At 44.2% G+C, this 22,836-nt stretch overlaps 1 protein-coding gene across 3 annotated transcripts in view; it reads left to right on the top strand.

The window, feature by feature from the left end:
* LOC110735415 overlaps positions 1-22,836 on the top strand; it is a 40,191-nt gene that overhangs the window by 5,496 nt on the left and 11,859 nt on the right. For all 3 annotated transcript variants that reach the window (XM_021915607.1, XM_021915606.1, XM_021915608.1), the window contains exons 6-9: positions 16,116-16,259; positions 18,708-18,768; positions 20,636-20,958; positions 22,155-22,292. In XM_021915607.1, the coding sequence (XP_021771299.1) occupies positions 16,116-16,259; positions 18,708-18,768; positions 20,636-20,958; positions 22,155-22,292 (666 nt within the window). The remainder of the gene's footprint in view (positions 1-16,115; positions 16,260-18,707; positions 18,769-20,635; positions 20,959-22,154; positions 22,293-22,836) is intronic.

Here is a 22,836-nt window from a genome sequence, read left to right as displayed (position 1 = left end):
TTTCTCCAATATGACCCCCCTCTGGTGAATCATGGTAGGCTTGTAACAGAGCTTTCTTCAAACGTGAGTGGCGCGGGATCACCATCCTCCCTTTAAATAACAGTCTGTTATTTTCAAGGGAATAACCCACTGCTCCTTTTCCTCTTTCAACTTCCTCTCTCAATTTCTGCAGTTGCACGTCCCCCTCAATTTCTTTCTCCAACACTTCCCAATTCACGGCTTGCGTGGTTACCATCACTTCAAGTTCACCACTAAATCTGTCCTCTCCTCTCCTTGATAGGGTGTCGGCCACCCTATTCGAGACCCCAGGCTTATATTGTAGATCAAAGTCAAAGCCGATTAGCTTTCTCACCCATTTTTGATACTCCGACCCGACCTCTCTTTGTTGTGTAATGAATTTGAGGCTTTGTTGGTCACTCCTCACGATAAACCTCCTCCCCAACAAGTAATGCTTCCATTTTTGAACCGCCAAGCACACCGCCATTAGCTCTTTTTCATAAATTGACTTTGCTCGGCCAACGGGGCCCAAAACCTTGCTGAAAAAGGCTATAGGTCGTCCTTCTTGCATGAGTACGACCCCTAGTCCAAATCCCGATGCATCCGTCTCTAACACATAAATTTTCTGGAAATTCGGCATGCTAAGCACAGGAGCAGTAGTCATGACTTCTTTTAATTTTTGGAACGCTGCTTCTGCCATAGGAGACCACCCATAATTATCTCTTTTAAGCTGCTCCGTTAGCGGTTGGGCTATATGGGCATAGTTACTAATAAACTTTCTATAGTAACCGGTTAAGCCCAAAAACCCTCTTAATTCTTTTAAGGATTTTGGAGTGGGCCACTCCACCATTGACTTAATCTTGTCTTGGTCCTCTGCCACTCCCTCATGTGAAATGATATGGCCCAAATAAGCCACTCTTTCTTTGCCAAACTCAACACTTTTTTTGATTGGCATACAAGGTATGTTTTTGAAGAGTTGCTAGCTCGGCTTTCAAATGTGTCACATGCTCCACTTGGCTAGCACTATACACAAGTATATCATCAAAAAATACAAGGACAAATTTGCGTAAAAAGGGACGAAATACCTCATTCATCAAAGATTGGAAGGAAGGTGGCCGGTGCATTGGTTAATCCGAACGGCATAACGAGGAACTCGTAGTGTCCTTCGTGAGTCCAAAACGCGGTTTTATGCGTGTCCTCCGGTCGAACCAAAATTTGGTGATACCCCGCCTTGAGGTCCAACTTAGAGAAAACCCGAGCCCCGTGTAACTCATCCAAGAGCTCATCGATGACCGGTATCGGGTATTTATCTGGCACCGTCTCCTTGTTGAGAGCACGGTAGTCTACGCAAAACCTCCACGAGCCGTCTTTCTTCTTCACTAATAACACCGGGCTAGAGAAGGGACTTGTTGACGGCTTAATTATACCGGCCTCTAACATTTCCTTGATGAGTTTCTCAATTTCATCCTTTTGAAATTGTGGATAGCGATAGGGTCGGACGCTAACCGGATTACACCCTTCCTTAAGTACGATCGCGTGCTCATGACCACGGTTCGGTGGTAGCCCCTTGGGTTCCTCAAACACCCCCCCATATTCCTCAACTGCTTCTTGTAAAAATTCTGGCACCTGCCCTCCTTTAGGCTCACCTTTGCTCCCTTCGATTCTGCTCAACTCAACCAGTAAACCACCATTTTCCTTTCTCATAGTACGGATCATAGCTTTTAGTGTGACACCTGTTCTTGCGAGGCTCGGACCACCATTAATGGTGACTATCTCTTCCCCCCTCGTGAAGCTCATCCTCTGTAATTTCCAATTTGTTACCACCTCACCTAATTTCTCCAACCATTGGACGCCCAATATGACGTCAGAATTGCCCAGTTGTAGCGGCAAAAAAATCCTCTTCGACCACCAGTCCCCCATTCAGTCGTACCCCATAGCATACCCCTCTCCCCTTAATTGCTTCGTCGTTGCCCAATGACACACCAAAAGCGGTTGTGTCGGTGATCGGAATCTTCAATTTGCTCACAGTCCCCGTAGATATGAAGTTGTGGGTGGCTCCGGGGTCCACCATCACCACCACCGGAGTCCCCTGTATCTACCCCGTCAGTTTCAATGTCTTCGGGCTCGTTAATCCCACGATCGAATTCATCGTGGTGGTCGTCGAAATTTCCTCCTCTTCCTCCGGCGTCTCCAACGCCCCAAATTCTCCGGCCTCGTCGACCTCCTCCTCTTCCACCAGTAGCACACTCAACCCCTTTGGCGGCGCAGACATGGGTGGGGCCGGTCCATCGCCCGTCGCACCGAAAGCAGAGCCCTTTGGCTCGTTTTTCTTGGATTTCTCGTTCGGTCAATCGCCTGACTTCCCCGCTGAATCTCGACGAGCCTGGATAGGTTCGGTTTGAGTAGGATCGGGTTGGATTTTGGGTTTGGTTGTTTACAGAGGCTGTTGAAGTCTGTGGGCAGTACTGGTTTGTGGGTTGGGTCGGTTTGGGTTGGGGTGGTAAGTGTTTGGGCCATGGCTTGGGTTAGTGTTTGGGTTTAGGGAAAGGGTTTGGCTGGATTGTGAGTGGGCCGGCCAGCACCCAGTATAGTAGAAGCTGGCTCCGATTTAAATACGAGTATGGCCCAGGCTTAACAAAAGCCCCGCCCGATTTGAGACCGTTAACCCGATTACGCTCCTCGACCCGTATTGCCAGGTCCATGGCGTCTTTCAACGTTTACAGGTTAAGTAAACGGATCTCCGCCTTCACTTCCTCCTTGAGTCCGTTTATGAACTGACCTTTTAAAAGGCTTTCCGGAATATCAGCTAAGGGGGCAGCCTTCTCTATGAAGGTGCGGCGGTATTCCACCACCGTTGTCGTTTGAGTGACGGGCAAGCCATTGCTCGTGCAACGTTCCCGCGTTCGTGGGTCGAAATTGGGTCAGCACCCTAAGCTTGAGGTCCTCCCAATGAATCATCGGTCTACGACGCGACTCCCACTGGTACCAGAGTGCGTCGCCGTCCATGGCGACCACTGCCGCCTGTAACTTCTATGCTTCGGCGAGTCGGTAGAACTGGAAATATTGCTCTCCTCGGAGTATCCATCCATCGGGGTCACTCCCGTCAAACACCGACTTGTCTAACTTCCGGTACTTCCAATTCCCACACGACTCATGATGGTTGTTGTTTCCACCGAAGCCTGGTTCCCAACTACCAAAACGAAGGCCGCTAAAACCACCCCCTTCGAAGGGTTGTTCAGCAAATCCGCCACCAAACTGAGGTTGTTCCACCTCTTCCTCCACCGGTATGGGTTGCGGCTTCGGTCGTGTCCTCAGGGCCTTGAGTGCGCCTCGAATCTCATCCATGACTTTGTCTTGGCGGCTTGCCGTCATGCTTACTTGTTGGGTGATATCTTACCGGAATCGATCCATCTTTCCCTCCATTGATTGTCTCACCTTGTCAATAGTTTCTTCCCGCTTCTTCAACAAGGTCTGCTGTAGCGAGTTCTCCCCTTCGCCGAGTTTTTCGAAAATTTCTTCCGCCCTCTCTTCCAGCGCCGCCACTCGCTCCGGCGTCACAGGCAACGGAACGCGTGAATAAACACTATTAACAGGAGTAAAGTCTGGTAGTTGATTGATTAAAGCTCAAAGGCTTGCGTAGCGTTAATGGCTTGAGGCCATCACTCTCCAAGTGAACAAATACAACTTTCTGAATGCCTACTTCTTTAGAGACAACTACTATTTATACTACCACTAGCTTACAAAAGTTGGCAAGGGCCTTAATTACTTTACTACTTGTCTTCTTCCAAGTTACCACAGTGAAAACCCAATAAGCCAAACTCCCTGCTCTGCTGTTGCTTTAGTGTGCCGTTGGATGAGTGTTGTTGGTGCCTTGCTGCTGTCTTGGGCGCTTGCTGTAAGTCAGAGTGATTGGTGGCCGCGGGTGCATTGCAATACCGCCCCCCAAAAGCGCCACCTTGTTCTCAAGGTGGAAGGCTGGAAATTGCTCCTTGATAAGCGCAGCGTCCTCCCAAGTAGATTCAAACTCCGGCAATCCTTGCCACTTAATCAGTATGGCATAGTCCGGACCATGGCCTGCCAATAGTCTAACCTCCAATACACTTTCGGGCTCTACCACTAACTCAAGTTCCGGAGTGAGTTGCTCTGGTATAGTTGGTGAAACTGGAATTTCTCCCATTGCCTTCTTCAATTGCGATACATGGAACACCGGATGAATATGGCACTGAGAGGGAAGGGACAACCTGTAAGCCACGGCACCCACCCTTTGAACCACCTCAAAAGGCCCATAATACCTGGTCGCCAGTTTCTCGAACGGTCTTTTTGCAAGTGACCGCTGCCGGTATGGTTGGAGTTTGAGGAAAACATGATCCCCCACCTGGAACTCCACCTCACGGCGTTTACCATCTTCGTACCTCTTTCATGATTTGCTGGGCCCGAACCAAATTGGCCTTCAATTCATCGAGCATTAGATCCCTTTCTTGTAGGACCTCTTTACAGTGGTTTGTCCTGTTCCCCACGCGAAACAGCTTTGGTGGTTCTCTCCCATAGAGTGCGTGAAAGGGGGTGAATTGCGTGGATGAGTGAGGGGTGGTGTTGTACGAGTATTCAGCCCACGCAAGCCACTTAGCCCACCCCTTCGGCTGTCCTCCGGCAAAACACCGCAAGTACGTCTCTAGTCTCTTATTCACCACCTCGGATTGGCCATCCGTTTGTGGATGGTAAGATGTGCTCTTCTTCAGCTCGGTGCCTTGTAACCGAAATAGCTCTCTCCAAAAAGTACTCACAAACACGCAATCCCTGATAGAGACGATGCTACTGGGTACCGTGAAGCCGCACTACCTCACGAACAAAAACCTCCGCCACACTAAGAGCCGTAAACGGGTGTTTAAGGCCTATGAAGTGAGCATATTTGGTTAATCGATCAACAACAACCAATATGGTGTCAATCCCTTTGGAACGAGGGAGTCCTTCAATAAAGTCCATGCTTATATCCTCCCATACCCGCTCCGGAACCGGAAGCGGCTGCAATAACCCCCCGGGGATTGTTGTGAGTGTTTGTTCCGTTGACACACTGCACATCCTCTTACATAGTCAGCCACATCTCTTCTCATTCCCGCCCAAAACCACTCCGACCCCATCCTTAGATGTGTTTTTGTTTCTCCAATATGACCCCCCTCTGGTGAATCATGGTAGGCTTGTAACAGAGCTTTCTTCAAACGTGAGTGGCGCGGGATCACCATCCTCCCTTTAAATAACAGTCTGTTATTTTCAAGGGAATAACCCACTGCTCCTTTTCCTCTTTCAACTTCCTCTCTCAATTTCTGCAGTTGCACGTCCCCCTCAATTTCTTTCTCCAACACTTCCCAATTCACGGCTTGCGTGGTTACCATCACTTCAAGTTCACCACTAAATCTGTCCTCTCCTCTCCTTGATAGGGTGTCGGCCACCCTATTCGAGACCCCAGGCTTATATTGTAGATCAAAGTCAAAGCCGATTAGCTTTCTCACCCATTTTTGATACTCCGACCCGACCTCTCTTTGTTGTGTAATGAATTTGAGGCTTTGTTGGTCACTCCTCACGATAAACCTCCTCCCCAACAAGTAATGCTTCCATTTTTGAACCGCCAAGCACACCGCCATTAGCTCTTTTTCATAAATTGACTTTGCTCGGCCAACGGGGCCCAAAACCTTGCTGAAAAAGGCTATAGGTCGTCCTTCTTGCATGAGTACGACCCCTAGTCCAAATCCCGATGCATCCGTCTCTAACACATAAATTTTCTGGAAATTCGGCATGCTAAGCACAGGAGCAGTAGTCATGACTTCTTTTAATTTTTGGAACGCTGCTTCTGCCATAGGAGACCACCCATAATTATCTCTTTTAAGCTGCTCCGTTAGCGGTTGGGCTATATGGGCATAGTTACTAATAAACTTTCTATAGTAACCGGTTAAGCCCAAAAACCCTCTTAATTCTTTTAAGGATTTTGGAGTGGGCCACTCCACCATTGACTTAATCTTGTCTTGGTCCTCTGCCACTCCCTCATGTGAAATGATATGGCCCAAATAAGCCACTCTTTCTTTGCCAAACTCAACACTTTTTTTGATTGGCATACAAGGTATGTTTTTGAAGAGTTGCTAGCTCGGCTTTCAAATGTGTCACATGCTCCACTTGGCTAGCACTATACACAAGTATATCATCAAAAAATACAAGGACAAATTTGCGTAAAAAGGGACGAAATACCTCATTCATCAAAGATTGGAAGGAAGGTGGCCGGTGCATTGGTTAATCCGAACGGCATAACGAGGAACTCGTAGTGTCCTTCGTGAGTCCAAAACGCGGTTTTATGCGTGTCCTCCGGTCGAACCAAAATTTGGTGATACCCCGCCTTGAGGTCCAACTTAGAGAAAACCCGAGCCCCGTGTAACTCATCCAAGAGCTCATCGATGACCGGTATCGGGTATTTATCTGGCACCGTCTCCTTGTTGAGAGCACGGTAGTCTACGCAAAACCTCCACGAGCCGTCTTTCTTCTTCACTAATAACACCGGGCTAGAGAAGGGACTTGTTGACGGCTTAATTATACCGGCCTCTAACATTTCCTTGATGAGTTTCTCAATTTCATCCTTTTGAAATTGTGGATAGCGATAGGGTCGGACGCTAACCGGATTACACCCTTCCTTAAGTACGATCGCGTGCTCATGACCACGGTTCGGTGGTAGCCCCTTGGGTTCCTCAAACACCCCCCCATATTCCTCAACTGCTTCTTGTAAAAATTCTGGCACCTGCCCTCCTTTAGGCTCACCTTTGCTCCCTTCGATTCTGCTCAACTCAACCAGTAAACCACCATTTTCCTTTCTCATAGTACGGATCATAGCTTTTAGTGTGACACCTGTTCTTGCGAGGCTCGGACCACCATTAATGGTGACTATCTCTTCCCCCCTCGTGAAGCTCATCCTCTGTAATTTCCAATTTGTTACCACCTCACCTAATTTCTCCAACCATTGGACGCCCAATATGACGTCAGAATTGCCCAGTTGTAGCGGCAAAAAATCCTCTTCGACCACCAGTCCCCCATTCAGTCGTACCCCATAGCATACCCCTCTCCCCTTAATTGCTTCGTCGTTGCCCAATGACACACCAAAAGCGGTTGTGTCGGTGATCGGAATCTTCAATTTGCTCACAGTCCCCGTAGATATGAAGTTGTGGGTGGCTCCGGGGTCCACCATCACCACCACCGGAGTCCCCTGTATCTACCCCGTCAGTTTCAATGTCTTCGGGCTCGTTAATCCCACGATCGAATTCATCGTGGTGGTCGTCGAAATTTCCTCCTCTTCCTCCGGCGTCTCCAACGCCCCAAATTCTCCGGCCTCGTCGACCTCCTCCTCTTCCACCAGTAGCACACTCAACCCCTTTGGCGGCGCAGACATGGGTGGGGCCGGTCCATCGCCCGTCGCACCGAAAGCAGAGCCCTTTGGCTCGTTTTTCTTGGATTTCTCGTTCGGTCAATCGCCTGACTTCCCCGCTGAATCTCGACGAGCCTGGATAGGTTCGGTTTGAGTAGGATCGGGTTGGATTTTGGGTTTGGTTGTTTACAGAGGCTGTTGAAGTCTGTGGGCAGTACTGGTTTGTGGGTTGGGTCGGTTTGGGTTGGGGTGGTAAGTGTTTGGGCCATGGCTTGGGTTAGTGTTTGGGTTTAGGGAAAGGGTTTGGCTGGATTGTGAGTGGGCCGGCCAGCACCCAGTATAGTAGAAGCTGGCTCCGATTTAAATACGAGTATGGCCCAGGCTTAACAAAAGCCCCGCCCGATTTGAGACCGTTAACCCGATTACGCTCCTCGACCCGTATTGCCAGGTCCATGGCGTCTTTCAACGTTTACAGGTTAAGTAAACGGATCTCCGCCTTCACTTCCTCCTTGAGTCCGTTTATGAACTGACCTTTTAAAAGGCTTTCCGGAATATCAGCTAAGGGGGCAGCCTTCTCTATGAAGGTGCGGCGGTATTCCACCACCGTTGTCGTTTGAGTGACGGGCAAGCCATTGCTCGTGCAACGTTCCCGCGTTCGTGGGTCGAAATTGGGTCAGCACCCTAAGCTTGAGGTCCTCCCAATGAATCATCGGTCTACGACGCGACTCCCACTGGTACCAGAGTGCGTCGCCGTCCATGGCGACCACTGCCGCCTGTAACTTCTATGCTTCGGCGAGTCGGTAGAACTGGAAATATTGCTCTCCTCGGAGTATCCATCCATCGGGGTCACTCCCGTCAAACACCGACTTGTCTAACTTCCGGTACTTCCAATTCCCACACGACTCATGATGGTTGTTGTTTCCACCGAAGCCTGGTTCCCAACTACCAAAACGAAGGCCGCTAAAACCACCCCCTTCGAAGGGTTGTTCAGCAAATCCGCCACCAAACTGAGGTTGTTCCACCTCTTCCTCCACCGGTATGGGTTGCGGCTTCGGTCGTGTCCTCAGGGCCTTGAGTGCGCCTCGAATCTCATCCATGACTTTGTCTTGGCGGCTTGCCGTCATGCTTACTTGTTGGGTGATATCTTACCGGAATCGATCCATCTTTCCCTCCATTGATTGTCTCACCTTGTCAATAGTTTCTTCCCGCTTCTTCAACAAGGTCTGCTGTAGCGAGTTCTCCCCTTCGCCGAGTTTTTCGAAAATTTCTTCCGCCCTCTCTTCCAGCGCCGCCACTCGCTCCGGCGTCACAGGCAACGGAACGCGTGAATAAACACTATTAACAGGAGTAAAGTCTGGTAGTTGATTGATTAAAGCTCAAAGGCTTGCGTAGCGTTAATGGCTTGAGGCCATCACTCTCCAAGTGAACAAATACAACTTTCTGAATGCCTACTTCTTTAGAGACAACTACTATTTATACTACCACTAGCTTACAAAAGTTGGCAAGGGCCTTAATTACTTTACTACTTGTCTTCTTCCAAGTTACCACAGTGAAAACCCAATAAGCCAAACTCCCTGCTCTGCTGTTGCTTTAGTGTGCCGTTGGATGAGTGTTGTTGGTGCCTTGCTGCTGTCTTGGGCGCTTGCTGTAAGTCAGAGTGATTGGTGGCCGCGGGTGCATTGCAATACCGCCCCCCAAAAGCGCCACCTTGTTCTCAAGGTGGAAGGCTGGAAATTGCTCCTTGATAAGCGCAGCGTCCTCCCAAGTAGATTCAAACTCCGGCAATCCTTGCCACTTAATCAGTATGGCATAGTCCGGACCATGGCCTGCCAATAGTCTAACCTCCAATACACTTTCGGGCTCTACCACTAACTCAAGTTCCGGAGTGAGTTGCTCTGGTATAGTTGGTGAAACTGGAATTTCTCCCATTGCCTTCTTCAATTGCGATACATGGAACACCGGATGAATATGGCACTGAGAGGGAAGGGACAACCTGTAAGCCACGGCACCCACCCTTTGAACCACCTCAAAAGGCCCATAATACCTGGTCGCCAGTTTCTCGAACGGTCTTTTTGCAAGTGACCGCTGCCGGTATGGTTGGAGTTTGAGGAAAACATGATCCCCCACCTGGAACTCCACCTCACGGCGTTTACCATCTTCGTACCTCTTTCATGATTTGCTGGGCCCGAACCAAATTGGCCTTCAATTCATCGAGCATTAGATCCCTTTCTTGTAGGACCTCTTTACAGTGGTTTGTCCTGTTCCCCACGCGAAACAGCTTTGGTGGTTCTCTCCCATAGAGTGCGTGAAAGGGGGTGAATTGCGTGGATGAGTGAGGGGTGGTGTTGTACGAGTATTCAGCCCACGCAAGCCACTTAGCCCACCCCTTCGGCTGTCCTCCGGCAAAACACCGCAAGTACGTCTCTAGTCTCTTATTCACCACCTCGGATTGGCCATCCGTTTGTGGATGGTAAGATGTGCTCTTCTTCAGCTCGGTGCCTTGTAACCGAAATAGCTCTCTCCAAAAAGTACTCACAAACACGCAATCCCTGATAGAGACGATGCTACTGGGTACCGTGAAGCCGCACTACCTCACGAACAAAAACCTCCGCCACACTAAGAGCCGTAAACGGGTGTTTAAGGCCTATGAAGTGAGCATATTTGGTTAATCGATCAACAACAACCAATATGGTGTCAATCCCTTTGGAACGAGGGAGTCCTTCAATAAAGTCCATGCTTATATCCTCCCATACCCGCTCCGGAACCGGAAGCGGCTGCAATAACCCCCCGGGGATTGTTGTGAGTGTTTGTTCCGTTGACACACTGCACATCCTCTTACATAGTCAGCCACATCTCTTCTCATTCCCGCCCAAAACCACTCCGACCCCATCCTTAGATGTGTTTTTGTTTCTCCAATATGACCCCCCTCTGGTGAATCATGGTAGGCTTGTAACAGAGCTTTCTTCAAACGTGAGTGGCGCGGGATCACCATCCTCCCTTTAAATAACAGTCTGTTATTTTCAAGGGAATAACCCACTGCTCCTTTTCCTCTTTCAACTTCCTCTCTCAATTTCTGCAGTTGCACGTCCCCCTCAATTTCTTTCTCCAACACTTCCCAATTCACGGCTTGCGTGGTTACCATCACTTCAAGTTCACCACTAAATCTGTCCTCTCCTCTCCTTGATAGGGTGTCGGCCACCCTATTCGAGACCCCAGGCTTATATTGTAGATCAAAGTCAAAGCCGATTAGCTTTCTCACCCATTTTTGATACTCCGACCCGACCTCTCTTTGTTGTGTAATGAATTTGAGGCTTTGTTGGTCACTCCTCACGATAAACCTCCTCCCCAACAAGTAATGCTTCCATTTTTGAACCGCCAAGCACACCGCCATTAGCTCTTTTTCATAAATTGACTTTGCTCGGCCAACGGGGCCCAAAACCTTGCTGAAAAAGGCTATAGGTCGTCCTTCTTGCATGAGTACGACCCCTAGTCCAAATCCCGATGCATCCGTCTCTAACACATAAATTTTCTGGAAATTCGGCATGCTAAGCACAGGAGCAGTAGTCATGACTTCTTTTAATTTTTGGAACGCTGCTTCTGCCATAGGAGACCACCCATAATTATCTCTTTTAAGCTGCTCCGTTAGCGGTTGGGCTATATGGGCATAGTTACTAATAAACTTTCTATAGTAACCGGTTAAGCCCAAAAACCCTCTTAATTCTTTTAAGGATTTTGGAGTGGGCCACTCCACCATTGACTTAATCTTGTCTTGGTCCTCTGCCACTCCCTCATGTGAAATGATATGGCCCAAATAAGCCACTCTTTCTTTGCCAAACTCAACACTTTTTTTGATTGGCATACAAGGTATGTTTTTGAAGAGTTGCTAGCTCGGCTTTCAAATGTGTCACATGCTCCACTTGGCTAGCACTATACACAAGTATATCATCAAAAAATACAAGGACAAATTTGCGTAAAAAGGGACGAAATACCTCATTCATCAAAGATTGGAAGGAAGGTGGCCGGTGCATTGGTTAATCCGAACGGCATAACGAGGAACTCGTAGTGTCCTTCGTGAGTCCAAAACGCGGTTTTATGCGTGTCCTCCGGTCGAACCAAAATTTGGTGATACCCCGCCTTGAGGTCCAACTTAGAGAAAACCCGAGCCCCGTGTAACTCATCCAAGAGCTCATCGATGACCGGTATCGGGTATTTATCTGGCACCGTCTCCTTGTTGAGAGCACGGTAGTCTACGCAAAACCTCCACGAGCCGTCTTTCTTCTTCACTAATAACACCGGGCTAGAGAAGGGACTTGTTGACGGCTTAATTATACCGGCCTCTAACATTTCCTTGATGAGTTTCTCAATTTCATCCTTTTGAAATTGTGGATAGCGATAGGGTCGGACGCTAACCGGATTACACCCTTCCTTAAGTACGATCGCGTGCTCATGACCACGGTTCGGTGGTAGCCCCTTGGGTTCCTCAAACACCCCCCCATATTCCTCAACTGCTTCTTGTAAAAATTCTGGCACCTGCCCTCCTTTAGGCTCACCTTTGCTCCCTTCGATTCTGCTCAACTCAACCAGTAAACCACCATTTTCCTTTCTCATAGTACGGATCATAGCTTTTAGTGTGACACCTGTTCTTGCGAGGCTCGGACCACCATTAATGGTGACTATCTCTTCCCCCCTCGTGAAGCTCATCCTCTGTAATTTCCAATTTGTTACCACCTCACCTAATTTCTCCAACCATTGGACGCCCAATATGACGTCAGAATTGCCCAGTTGTAGCGGCAAAAAATCCTCTTCGACCACCAGTCCCCCATTCAGTCGTACCCCATAGCATACCCCTCTCCCCTTAATTGCTTCGTCGTTGCCCAATGACACACCAAAAGCGGTTGTGTCGGTGATCGGAATCTTCAATTTGCTCACAGTCCCCGTAGATATGAAGTTGTGGGTGGCTCCGGGGTCCACCATCACCACCACCGGAGTCCCCTGTATCTACCCCGTCAGTTTCAATGTCTTCGGGCTCGTTAATCCCACGATCGAATTCATCGTGGTGGTCGTCGAAATTTCCTCCTCTTCCTCCGGCGTCTCCAACGCCCCAAATTCTCCGGCCTCGTCGACCTCCTCCTCTTCCACCAGTAGCACACTCAACCCCTTTGGCGGCGCAGACATGGGTGGGGCCGGTCCATCGCCCGTCGCACCGAAAGCAGAGCCCTTTGGCTCGTTTTTCTTGGATTTCTCGTTCGGTCAATCGCCTGACTTCCCCGCTGAATCTCGACGAGCCTGGATAGGTTCGGTTTGAGTAGGATCGGGTTGGATTTTGGGTTTGGTTGTTTACAGAGGCTGTTGAAGTCTGTGGGCAGTACTGGTTTGTGGGTTGGGTCGGTTTGGGTTGGGGTGGTAAGTGTTTGGGCCATGGCTTGGGTTAGTGTTTGGGTTTAGGGAAAGGGTTTGGCTGGATTGTGAGTGGGCCGGCCAGCACCCAGTATAGTAGAAGCTGGCTCCGATTTAAATACGAGTATGGCCCAGGCTTAACAAAAGCCCCGCCCGATTTGAGACCGTTAACCCGATTACGCTCCTCGACCCGTATTGCCAGGTCCATGGCGTCTTTCAACGTTTACAGGTTAAGTAAACGGATCTCCGCCTTCACTTCCTCCTTGAGTCCGTTTATGAACTGACCTTTTAAAAGGCTTTCCGGAATATCAGCTAAGGGGGCAGCCTTCTCTATGAAGGTGCGGCGGTATTCCACCACCGTTGTCGTTTGAGTGACGGGCAAGCCATTGCTCGTGCAACGTTCCCGCGTTCGTGGGTCGAAATTGGGTCAGCACCCTAAGCTTGAGGTCCTCCCAATGAATCATCGGTCTACGACGCGACTCCCACTGGTACCAGAGTGCGTCGCCGTCCATGGCGACCACTGCCGCCTGTAACTTCTATGCTTCGGCGAGTCGGTAGAACTGGAAATATTGCTCTCCTCGGAGTATCCATCCATCGGGGTCACTCCCGTCAAACACCGACTTGTCTAACTTCCGGTACTTCCAATTCCCACACGACTCATGATGGTTGTTGTTTCCACCGAAGCCTGGTTCCCAACTACCAAAACGAAGGCCGCTAAAACCACCCCCTTCGAAGGGTTGTTCAGCAAATCCGCCACCAAACTGAGGTTGTTCCACCTCTTCCTCCACCGGTATGGGTTGCGGCTTCGGTCGTGTCCTCAGGGCCTTGAGTGCGCCTCGAATCTCATCCATGACTTTGTCTTGGCGGCTTGCCGTCATGCTTACTTGTTGGGTGATATCTTACCGGAATCGATCCATCTTTCCCTCCATTGATTGTCTCACCTTGTCAATAGTTTCTTCCCGCTTCTTCAACAAGGTCTGCTGTAGCGAGTTCTCCCCTTCGCCGAGTTTTTCGAAAATTTCTTCCGCCCTCTCTTCCAGCGCCGCCACTCGCTCCGGCGTCACAGGCAACGGAACGCGTGAATAAACACTATTAACAGGAGTAAAGTCTGGTAGTTGATTGATTAAAGCTCAAAGGCTTGCGTAGCGTTAATGGCTTGAGGCCATCACTCTCCAAGTGAACAAATACAACTTTCTGAATGCCTACTTCTTTAGAGACAACTACTATTTATACTACCACTAGCTTACAAAAGTTGGCAAGGGCCTTAATTACTTTACTACTTGTCTTCTTCCAAGTTACCACAGTGAAAACCCAATAAGCCAAACTCCCTGCTCTGCTGTTGCTTTAGTGTGCCGTTGGATGAGTGTTGTTGGTGCCTTGCTGCTGTCTTGGGCGCCTGCTGTAAGTCAGAGTGATTGGTGGCCGCGGGTGCATTGCATAAAGGAAACAAGGATCACAAATTCCTTTTCTAAACCTCTAAATCAAACATGTCTCCGCTCCTCTGAATTATCACTAGGCAGTAGGCACTTGAGACATCTGGTTTGGTTAGTTTGCCAGTGCTCTCCATGTCAAGGTGGTACACTTGGAAAGAATGGAACTCATAATGTTTATGGTAGATATTCTTCTCATCAAAGTTTGAATAATCTTTTAGGAATACTTAACAAGAAAAATCCCAACTATTGGGGTTCTTCTCATTTTAGTCCGAACTATTCATTAACTCAAATTAACCCCAACTGTGAGAGGAACTTTCTCAAAACATCCAAAATGACCTACTACTTGTAAGACTGGTAAATTATTACTGTATTTTTTTTTATTCTATTGAAGACTAGATCTTTTTCCTTTTCATTACCTTGTCTAGCTTCTATCTCCACCCGACTTGAACCCAGGCCTTAGACCACGGCAACATTGCTCACCACTCCCTCAAGACCACTGCACCACTAGACCAACTCCACTACCTTGCCCTAGTCGGACAGCTAAGTATGTTGGTGTTGGTTGGAAGTGCAGCGAAAATTAAAGAAGATTGAGGCATAGAAAGATAGGGAGGCTGGGGAGGGTGAGGGAAAGGTTGCTCGGTGAAGCCGGCAGTGAAAATTGTGGCATTATTAATAAATTTGGGACTCTCAATTGGTTGATTAGCTTAATGAATAAGCTCTCTTAGTTTATAAAGGTGAGCGTAGTGCCGATGTCTTTTGATGGAGGATGTGTGAATTACGCAACTTCAAGGCGGTAGTAGCTGCTGTGTTTTTGAGGGAATGTTGTTTTTTTGTGGAAAGTTTGTGAAGGTGGCCTCAGTGATGGTTGGCTGTCGGTGGTGGTGGTTCAAGTGGCAAGTGATGGGGGGGGCAGCTATGGTGGATGGTTGCTCCTCCATACACTGTTGGAAAATTAGGGAAGGATATATATATATATATATATATATATATATATATATATATATATATATATATATATATATATATATATATATATATATATATTTTAAACTGTGGGTAAAGAAATGCATGAAAGGGAAAAAATTAATTAGATAAAAATATAAACATAACCAAAGCCAATTAAAAATTGACACACCAACCTTTTAACCCTGTGAATAGGTTAACACAAAAGGGAGGCTGTTTTGAGAAGGCTACCAACATAAATGGTATTATTCTAGGTTAAACTATAATTTGAATTAAAATGAGAAGACAAGTGTAGTTGAGATTATTTTTATAATTTTTCCGTTTCTATATTTTATTTTTGAGGCTATTGTACTCTTGGAGTAAAGTTTGATGCTCTTAATGATACTTGAGATTTTCTGATTTTGTTAAATGAATTGCCTCATGATAGCTTGAAGGCATGCATCATTTTGCTCTTAGCCCTCCTTTTGTGTTATTTATATATGGGTGGACGGGATGGTATTCCCTTGGCATCTCTTTAACTTGTATCTTCAAAAATAATCAAGAAAAGAAAATTGCCATTGCTCTCCTTGATTAGAGTGTTGAGAAGACAGAACCAAATGAACCTACCTATCAACTCATAGTACTGTAGCCTGTAAGAGTCATGTAAGCCTATGACTGTAATGTCATAATGAAATCCTGCAACCAGAGATATACCATAAGTCCATGGCTGGTTTTATTTTACTTTGATAATTTGTTGTATTGTATTTGAGCTTTGGGCAGTAGTTATCCATGAGAAATACAATAATACATTGTTTCAAAAAAAAAAATACAATAATACATCTCTCTCTAAATCTACTCTCCCTCATCTCCCTCCCCATTTTTTCTCATCCCGGTGTGGTCTTTGATTTTTTGCCCTTTTTATGTTCTGCTCTCTTGATTGACTGCAGGCTCTGGAAAATTATACAGATCTACTACAGAAGAACCAATTTTTTTCGGAGGAGAAAAGCAAACTCAAGTTTGCTCTTTCTTCCCTGGTGCGTTGCTTGTCATTGTTGCCATCAAATGGAAAAGAAATTCATTCTTCTGGACAGGTACCATCCTTTTTATTATTAATATTTTAAACATCTAACTTTTGGTTCTTTTTTTTTTTAGAAAGAGTTGGTTATTTTTTATTTTATTTTATTTTTTTCTTGCAAATATTGTTTATTTTTATTCTGATTCAAATTTAAACTTTGCCTTTTTTTGTTAGACAAGTAATAATGATCTGCTCTCCCTCCTTCCCCCCACCCCCCCTCCCGTGAGTAATTGTTTGAAAAACACATGAAGAATACCTTTGAATTCAGTAAAATCATATTCTTAATTTGGAGTTATTGACCTCTGAAAGCAGTTGTTCTTATTTAACTCAAATAAATATTTGACCTTTAGAGCTCATGAGAATTGTGTTCTAATTTAATACATTGATGTTGTACTTCCGTAGTTGGCTTAAATCAATAAAATTCAGATCTTACTAGGTCCTTTGTATGGCTTTATCTATCAAGGTCTTAGGAAAGCTTTTGTTTACAGGAAACGAGCTTGCGATTCAAACTTTTTCTTTTTTTTTTTTTTTTTTCCGTATTGGTTCTTAAGCCATTAAATTAATGAAATCTTTGACACAGACGTTGTATGCAGTCAGACAAACCAGATGTACAGTATCTTTCACTTGTATCTTTTTGCAACGCAGCCATTCTATTTAGTATAGAAGGGCCTAAGAGACAAGAGGAACAAAAATAATGAAACCATGGGCTAGTCCAAAGATTCACTTATCCTAGATTCCTAGTTAATTTGTAACCCTAGTCAGTAATCCATGGTCTTCAAACTCATTGTTCCAAAAAATTTGTTCATACTGTCTCAATTTTGTAATGCTGACTTTCGCAATGGTTACCAAGGAAAATTGCACTAAGGACTTCAACTTAGTAACGCAGCTTCCAACAGAGAGCACAAAACCCCCCCTAAAAGATGAAGTGTGCATGTGACCTTGTTCAAGCACCTGTTTACTTAGGGGCTGTTTGGTTGGGGGTATTCAACAAAGGGAAAGGGAATCAACTACCATGAATCCCTTTGTTGATGTTTGATAGACAAAATCAATCATTTCCTTTACCCCTCTCATTACCCCATTTTCCTCTACTCTCATTCCCCCCCCCCCCAAGTGAATCACTCAAACCCCCAAAATCCTCTTCAGCCAACTACGACCAACTTTCTAACTACCTTGTCCACCATTGAAAACACCAACCGACCACCAACACCACCGCCCAACCACCTCAACTATCACCTAACCACTGCAACTACCGCCCATACACCTACAGAATCACCGCTTAGACGCTAATAAACCACCGGCGCGCTAATGCCACCACCCAGCCACCACCGAAACTACCCAAATCCACCAGAAAAAAATACAATCTTCCCCAAAAATACCCAGACGGATTACCCACCACATTCATTACCAATTACCCACGAAAATCATCACACCCACCACAAAACCACCCAAAAAACCCTAACCATCTCAATAAGAAACCATAACCACCCCATAAACAACCTCCAAATACCCAAAAAACAACACATAACAATCTAAAAACATACAACCTTCTAGATCTACCAAAATATTACCTAAAAAAAGAGAGAGGGTTGACATCCACATTTACCCATGGAGTTGGTGCGGCGGTAGATGAGGGAGGGGTGGCGGTGTTGCAGGGAATGGGGAGTAGCGTCGCCGGAAGTGAGGGTGGGGGCCGATGAAGGGGGGTGGGGGAGCTTGGCGCCGCTGGGGGTAGGAGGCTTGGATCGGAGTTGGTTGTTGCCCTTGTTGGCTGTGCGGTTGTTTTCAAACTTCATTCCATTCTTTTGATGTAAAACAAACAACCTATTATCAATGAGGGAATTGCTTTCCATTCCCACACTTTCCCTTTCTTTAAATCATTCCCTTTCCCCTTTGCGAACCAAACGGCCCCTTAAAGTAGATTTCTCTTTTATATAAAGCAAATAAGTACAGATGAAAGTTAATCTTTAAATGACAGGCATTAATGTGCTTTAGCCAAGAGTTGATACTGGTGCTGCATCCAAAGTTGACACAAGGAGTATGGAAAAGCCTTTTCTACCAATGATATGATTCTACACTATTTATAGGGCTCTACACATGATGGGATACCATGTTGTTTGTTGTTTCTAGATGATATATATTATTGGGGGATGAGACTTGACTTGTGGCTAATTCTGATTGAAGCTGTGATTGCAAAATTTAGTGTGGTGTCATTATAGTGCTGTGGGTTTGAATGAGGATGTAGTATCTTAGATGAGGCATGTCCCATAGATGAACGTTAGACTTTAGATTGATATGAATACGTTCCTGAACTTATTTGTTATTTGCATGAAACACTTGTCATATTTGGCCATATAACTGCACCTTCTACTGCTATTTTCAGTCAGCCTTTATAACTTCAAATCTGAACTCTTACCATGTATCTGTCTTTAGAGAATCAGTTTTTAAATTATTCATGATGATGCAGACAAATGCTGAAAAAGAAGTGTTGCATGCTTTTGAGAGAGACATGCCTAATGATTCTACTGGTATGCAATGATTCTCAATACTATGCTTTGATCTTTCCTTTTTTTTAAATGCTTAAGATATAAGTACAAATTATTTAACTGTTATTATGAATAAAGATGATTGAAAAACAATGCTTACCTGTGCTGTAAAAGCTTTCTTGTTTGTGGTCATAAAATTTTGTATGCCTCGCTTGATAACCAGTAGTTTTCAATTTGTATATCTATTCTGCATTTGGAGGCAATTGCTCAATGCTCAGTGTTTGATGATAACTTAAAAAATGATAGTGTTTTCTTGACTTAGGTGACATACTCAAATATTACAGATTTTCATGACAATTCTGTTTGTTTTGTATACTGTGTTGCCCTTATCGGTATCTGCTTCACTGATGATATTTCTGCTTATTCTTAAACAAATTATTATTACTTTTATATTGTTTCTCTAAGGTCTTACGAAGAAAATCTTTCATTACAATATTTTAAGCCCTAAAATTGTTGTTGCATTTTCATTTTTGTCCCTTGTGGCTATATTTCTTAAAGGTTTCGTTAGTTCTTCATTTCTTTGGTACTTCTCTATTTCTTATAGGAAATTAAAGCTTGTCGTTTAAAATTTTCCTCCAATCCCTAGATCATAGTGCTTACACCATTAAAATTTTGGGCTTACTGTCAAAATATCGCCTGTTGAATTTTGATACAGCAATTTATGACAAGCTTCTCGTTTCTGTTTTTGCAAAGCATTTAGTTCATTAGAATCTTTGGTTTACTTTTCATCTGCTTCAGCTACTCAAATTTTTTGCCTATTTGGATATATATGACTAGGTCTTCTAGTCGCAGCTTTTATATCCTACCTACAAGAATGAAAAAGTGACAAAAGGAAGTTTTGCAAGAAAATTTTTTCATGCCTTTTATATAATCTGCCTTTTGTGCTTAATATTTGTCTATCTTTGTCACTTATTGACTCTTTTGACTACCCACAAAGTAAGTCATGGTCCTGTACCACCTGATAAAGCACCACCTTCTAAGCTATGAGAGAAAAGATATCATTAGAGAGAGAGAGAGAGAGAGAGAGAGAGAGATGGTGTTTAGGGAGAACGCTTAACTAGTGTCTAGATAGATAGAAAGAGAGGGAGAGAGAGAGAGAACTGGTATTTAGGGAGAATGCTCAACTAGTATATTGAATATATATCACACTTAACATATTGAGAGAGAGAGAACTGGTGTTTAGGGAGAATGCTTAACTAGTATATATATATATATAGAGAGAGAGAGAGAGATGCTGGTGTTTAGGCAGAATGCTTAACTAGTGTATTGAATATATATAACGCTTAACAGACTCAATGGAGAATGCTTTTCAGATTCAACTGGCGTTTAGGGTCTAAAATGCTTCTCATCTTCTTATATGAGCCTAGATGTTGTTTATAAGAAAATGTCTTTTCTATTGTTTTCAAAAAAAAAAAAAAGGAAAAAAAAAGAAAAAAAAAAAGAGATTTATAGCTAAAAAAAGAGGATAAGTTTTCATTTACTATATGTCATGTCGTTTTGGAGAGAAAATATTCACATAATTACTTCAAGTGTCCCCACGGTTATTACTTTAATAATAATTTATAGATTATGTCCACATGCTGGCTTTGGATAGGATTTTGAGGAAAAGATTTCAAAAAGAAGCTAATAGATAGAATTGATGACATGATGTGCTACTGTTCTCAGCTTGGCCTTGTGGTTGAATTTGAATCCTGCCATCCCACTGCAAGATGAGCTTATGTGTTGCACCGCGTTGGCAATTTTGTTTTTTGAACCTCTTGTCAGAAAGTGGTGTGTTCTAATTAAAGTAATGATTTTGAAAAAAGATTTTTTTTTTTTTTTTTTTTTTTTTGTCATGTCTTCAATGTAGGCCATATTTTGATCGTTGGCAAATTGAAGGATCTTGTGCCAGTTCTCGTCAACTGCTTCTATGGCTTAATGTCAGAGGCCTACTCTCAACCTCAACTTGATTCACATTCTTTTGACTGCATGCAATCTACACTTCATAGCATAGATCTAATTGTCCGTTACAAGGTGTATGGAATCAGCAAGTATCAACAAGATGTACATACTTCTATGTCCTCTAATCCAAGCACAGAGATCCATGCACAGGATGAGAAGTTCCCTTTACTTCTGTTGGATAAGTTGTTTGCTGTTTTCCCCATGCAACCAACTCGTGCTGTTTCTGAGGAGGTATTCCCTTTTTTTTTTTATAAGTGCTTACATACTTTTTGTGATCCTCGTGACTTACACAAAACATGTTCTGTTGTGATGTCTGCATGATATCCTGAATATTTTGTTTTCGGAATAGGCTGGTGGAGTTGCATCCTCATCATTTCCAATAAGAATATTCTACTTGAGATATTCTGATGATGAAAGTAGGATAGCTCCAATTTTAATTGCTTGCTAGGAATCTTGCGTAATAATCTAGAAACTAGAACCTATTTAGAAGAAGGTAAAAGTATTGTGAAAAAAATTCACTTTTGGACTATTTTAGTGCTTTTTGGAATTGAAATTCAGTCAGGACTGCTTTAAAATCAAGAAATTTCAAAATTCCTTAGTTTTCTGGTTAGATTATTTCTTCTCCAAGTGCTTTTGTTCAAGTGACTAAGTGTTAAGTATGGGATTCAAACCCATCTTATCTGCTCTAAAGTGGAGAATCTGACCATCCTCATCTTCATGGTGATTGGGTGAACTTCCAAAAATCTCGATTAATTCTCAAGTCAGATAACACAACTGAGGAATAACATAGGGATTAAGCTGTATATATATATGCTAAAACAAACTTGGAAAGCTAGAGACTACTATTACGAAACAAACTTGGAAAGCTAGAGACTACTATTACGAAACTAAATACCTAGAGTGAGAATATCATTTGCTACAACTATTATGAATGCTACAGAACACATAAAATGAAGAAATGCACTTTTGGGCCCATGATTCATTCCCATAATAATTTAGTTGTGCATTTACTATTAGCTGTATAAGGCGAGACATAAATTCCATCTCATCTCTTATAATCTAACTTGGTGAAGGTGACATGGCTAAGAACAGTGTCTTGTATGTATATTCTTTCAATGAGCTTGCTTTTTGTACTTTCATTGCATGATATTGTTGCTTGCTTTTCATGGTTTTTCACTTGTGTTCCTCTGAACATAGAATTATGCATGAAGATAATATCCTATAAAAGTTTGAGGTTGCTTTTCTTCTTGTGTTCTCCCCTGAAAGATTTAAAGAAGAATTTCTTATATGCATGTCTTATATGTATGACCTCTGTTGTCCTATAGAAAATAATTGCTACCTATGCAACTTGTTTAATCATGCTAGCTGCTGGATTTATAAGTGGTTGTGGTTGTTATTTGATTCACCTTTTTGTTTTTGGTTGACAGGATGATCACTATGATCGCAGATATTACATATTAAATGCTGTAATATCCCGAATATTCTTTACTTTCAACCAATACATCTCCCCGCTTCCTGTTTTGTGCGAAAGGTTCTTGAGCTTCTTAAAAGACTGGCTTTTTGAGGTTTGTTCTCTTGTTACATATTCGTTGAACTCGACAAATAATATATGACTGGCTACAGATTCTGCATGTGGGGGTAGTGAACTGACTTTGAGGCCTTAAGGTGAAGCCGGACAGGGGCATTTGGAGAATGAAAATACAACATCTTTGAGCTTGGGTGTGTCCTTCAAATATTTACATCAAATCAGGCTAGACCAGAAATGTTATACCACATAAGATTAATACCTGTAAATTTTTTAATTAAAGTAGTTTATTATAGGGGAAGAGAACACAATTTTACAGTGGGTTAAACTAACTTTGCTACCGTATATTTATGGGCTAAGGCTGCTGGGGTTTTCTAGATTATACAACAGGGGAGATACAAAGGAACTGGGCTATTTTGTAAAATTATTAAGTAATTCTTTGCAAGACTGTGTCCTTTTGTTGTCTTCTCTTATTTTGCTGTGTTTATTAATATTTTTCTTATGTGTAGAGAGAGAAATAATTGTTTTTAGGAAATTAAAATAAACACCCTGAATATGATACTGAGTCTTCTGGCAGATCTTAT

This window comes from Chenopodium quinoa, unplaced genomic scaffold, assembly GCF_001683475.1.
Source record: "Chenopodium quinoa cultivar QQ74 unplaced genomic scaffold, ASM168347v1, whole genome shotgun sequence".
Taxonomy (NCBI): domain Eukaryota; kingdom Viridiplantae; phylum Streptophyta; class Magnoliopsida; order Caryophyllales; family Amaranthaceae; genus Chenopodium; species Chenopodium quinoa.
Note: the sequence above shows the minus strand (reverse complement) of the source record. Positions and strands in the feature narration are given on the sequence as shown.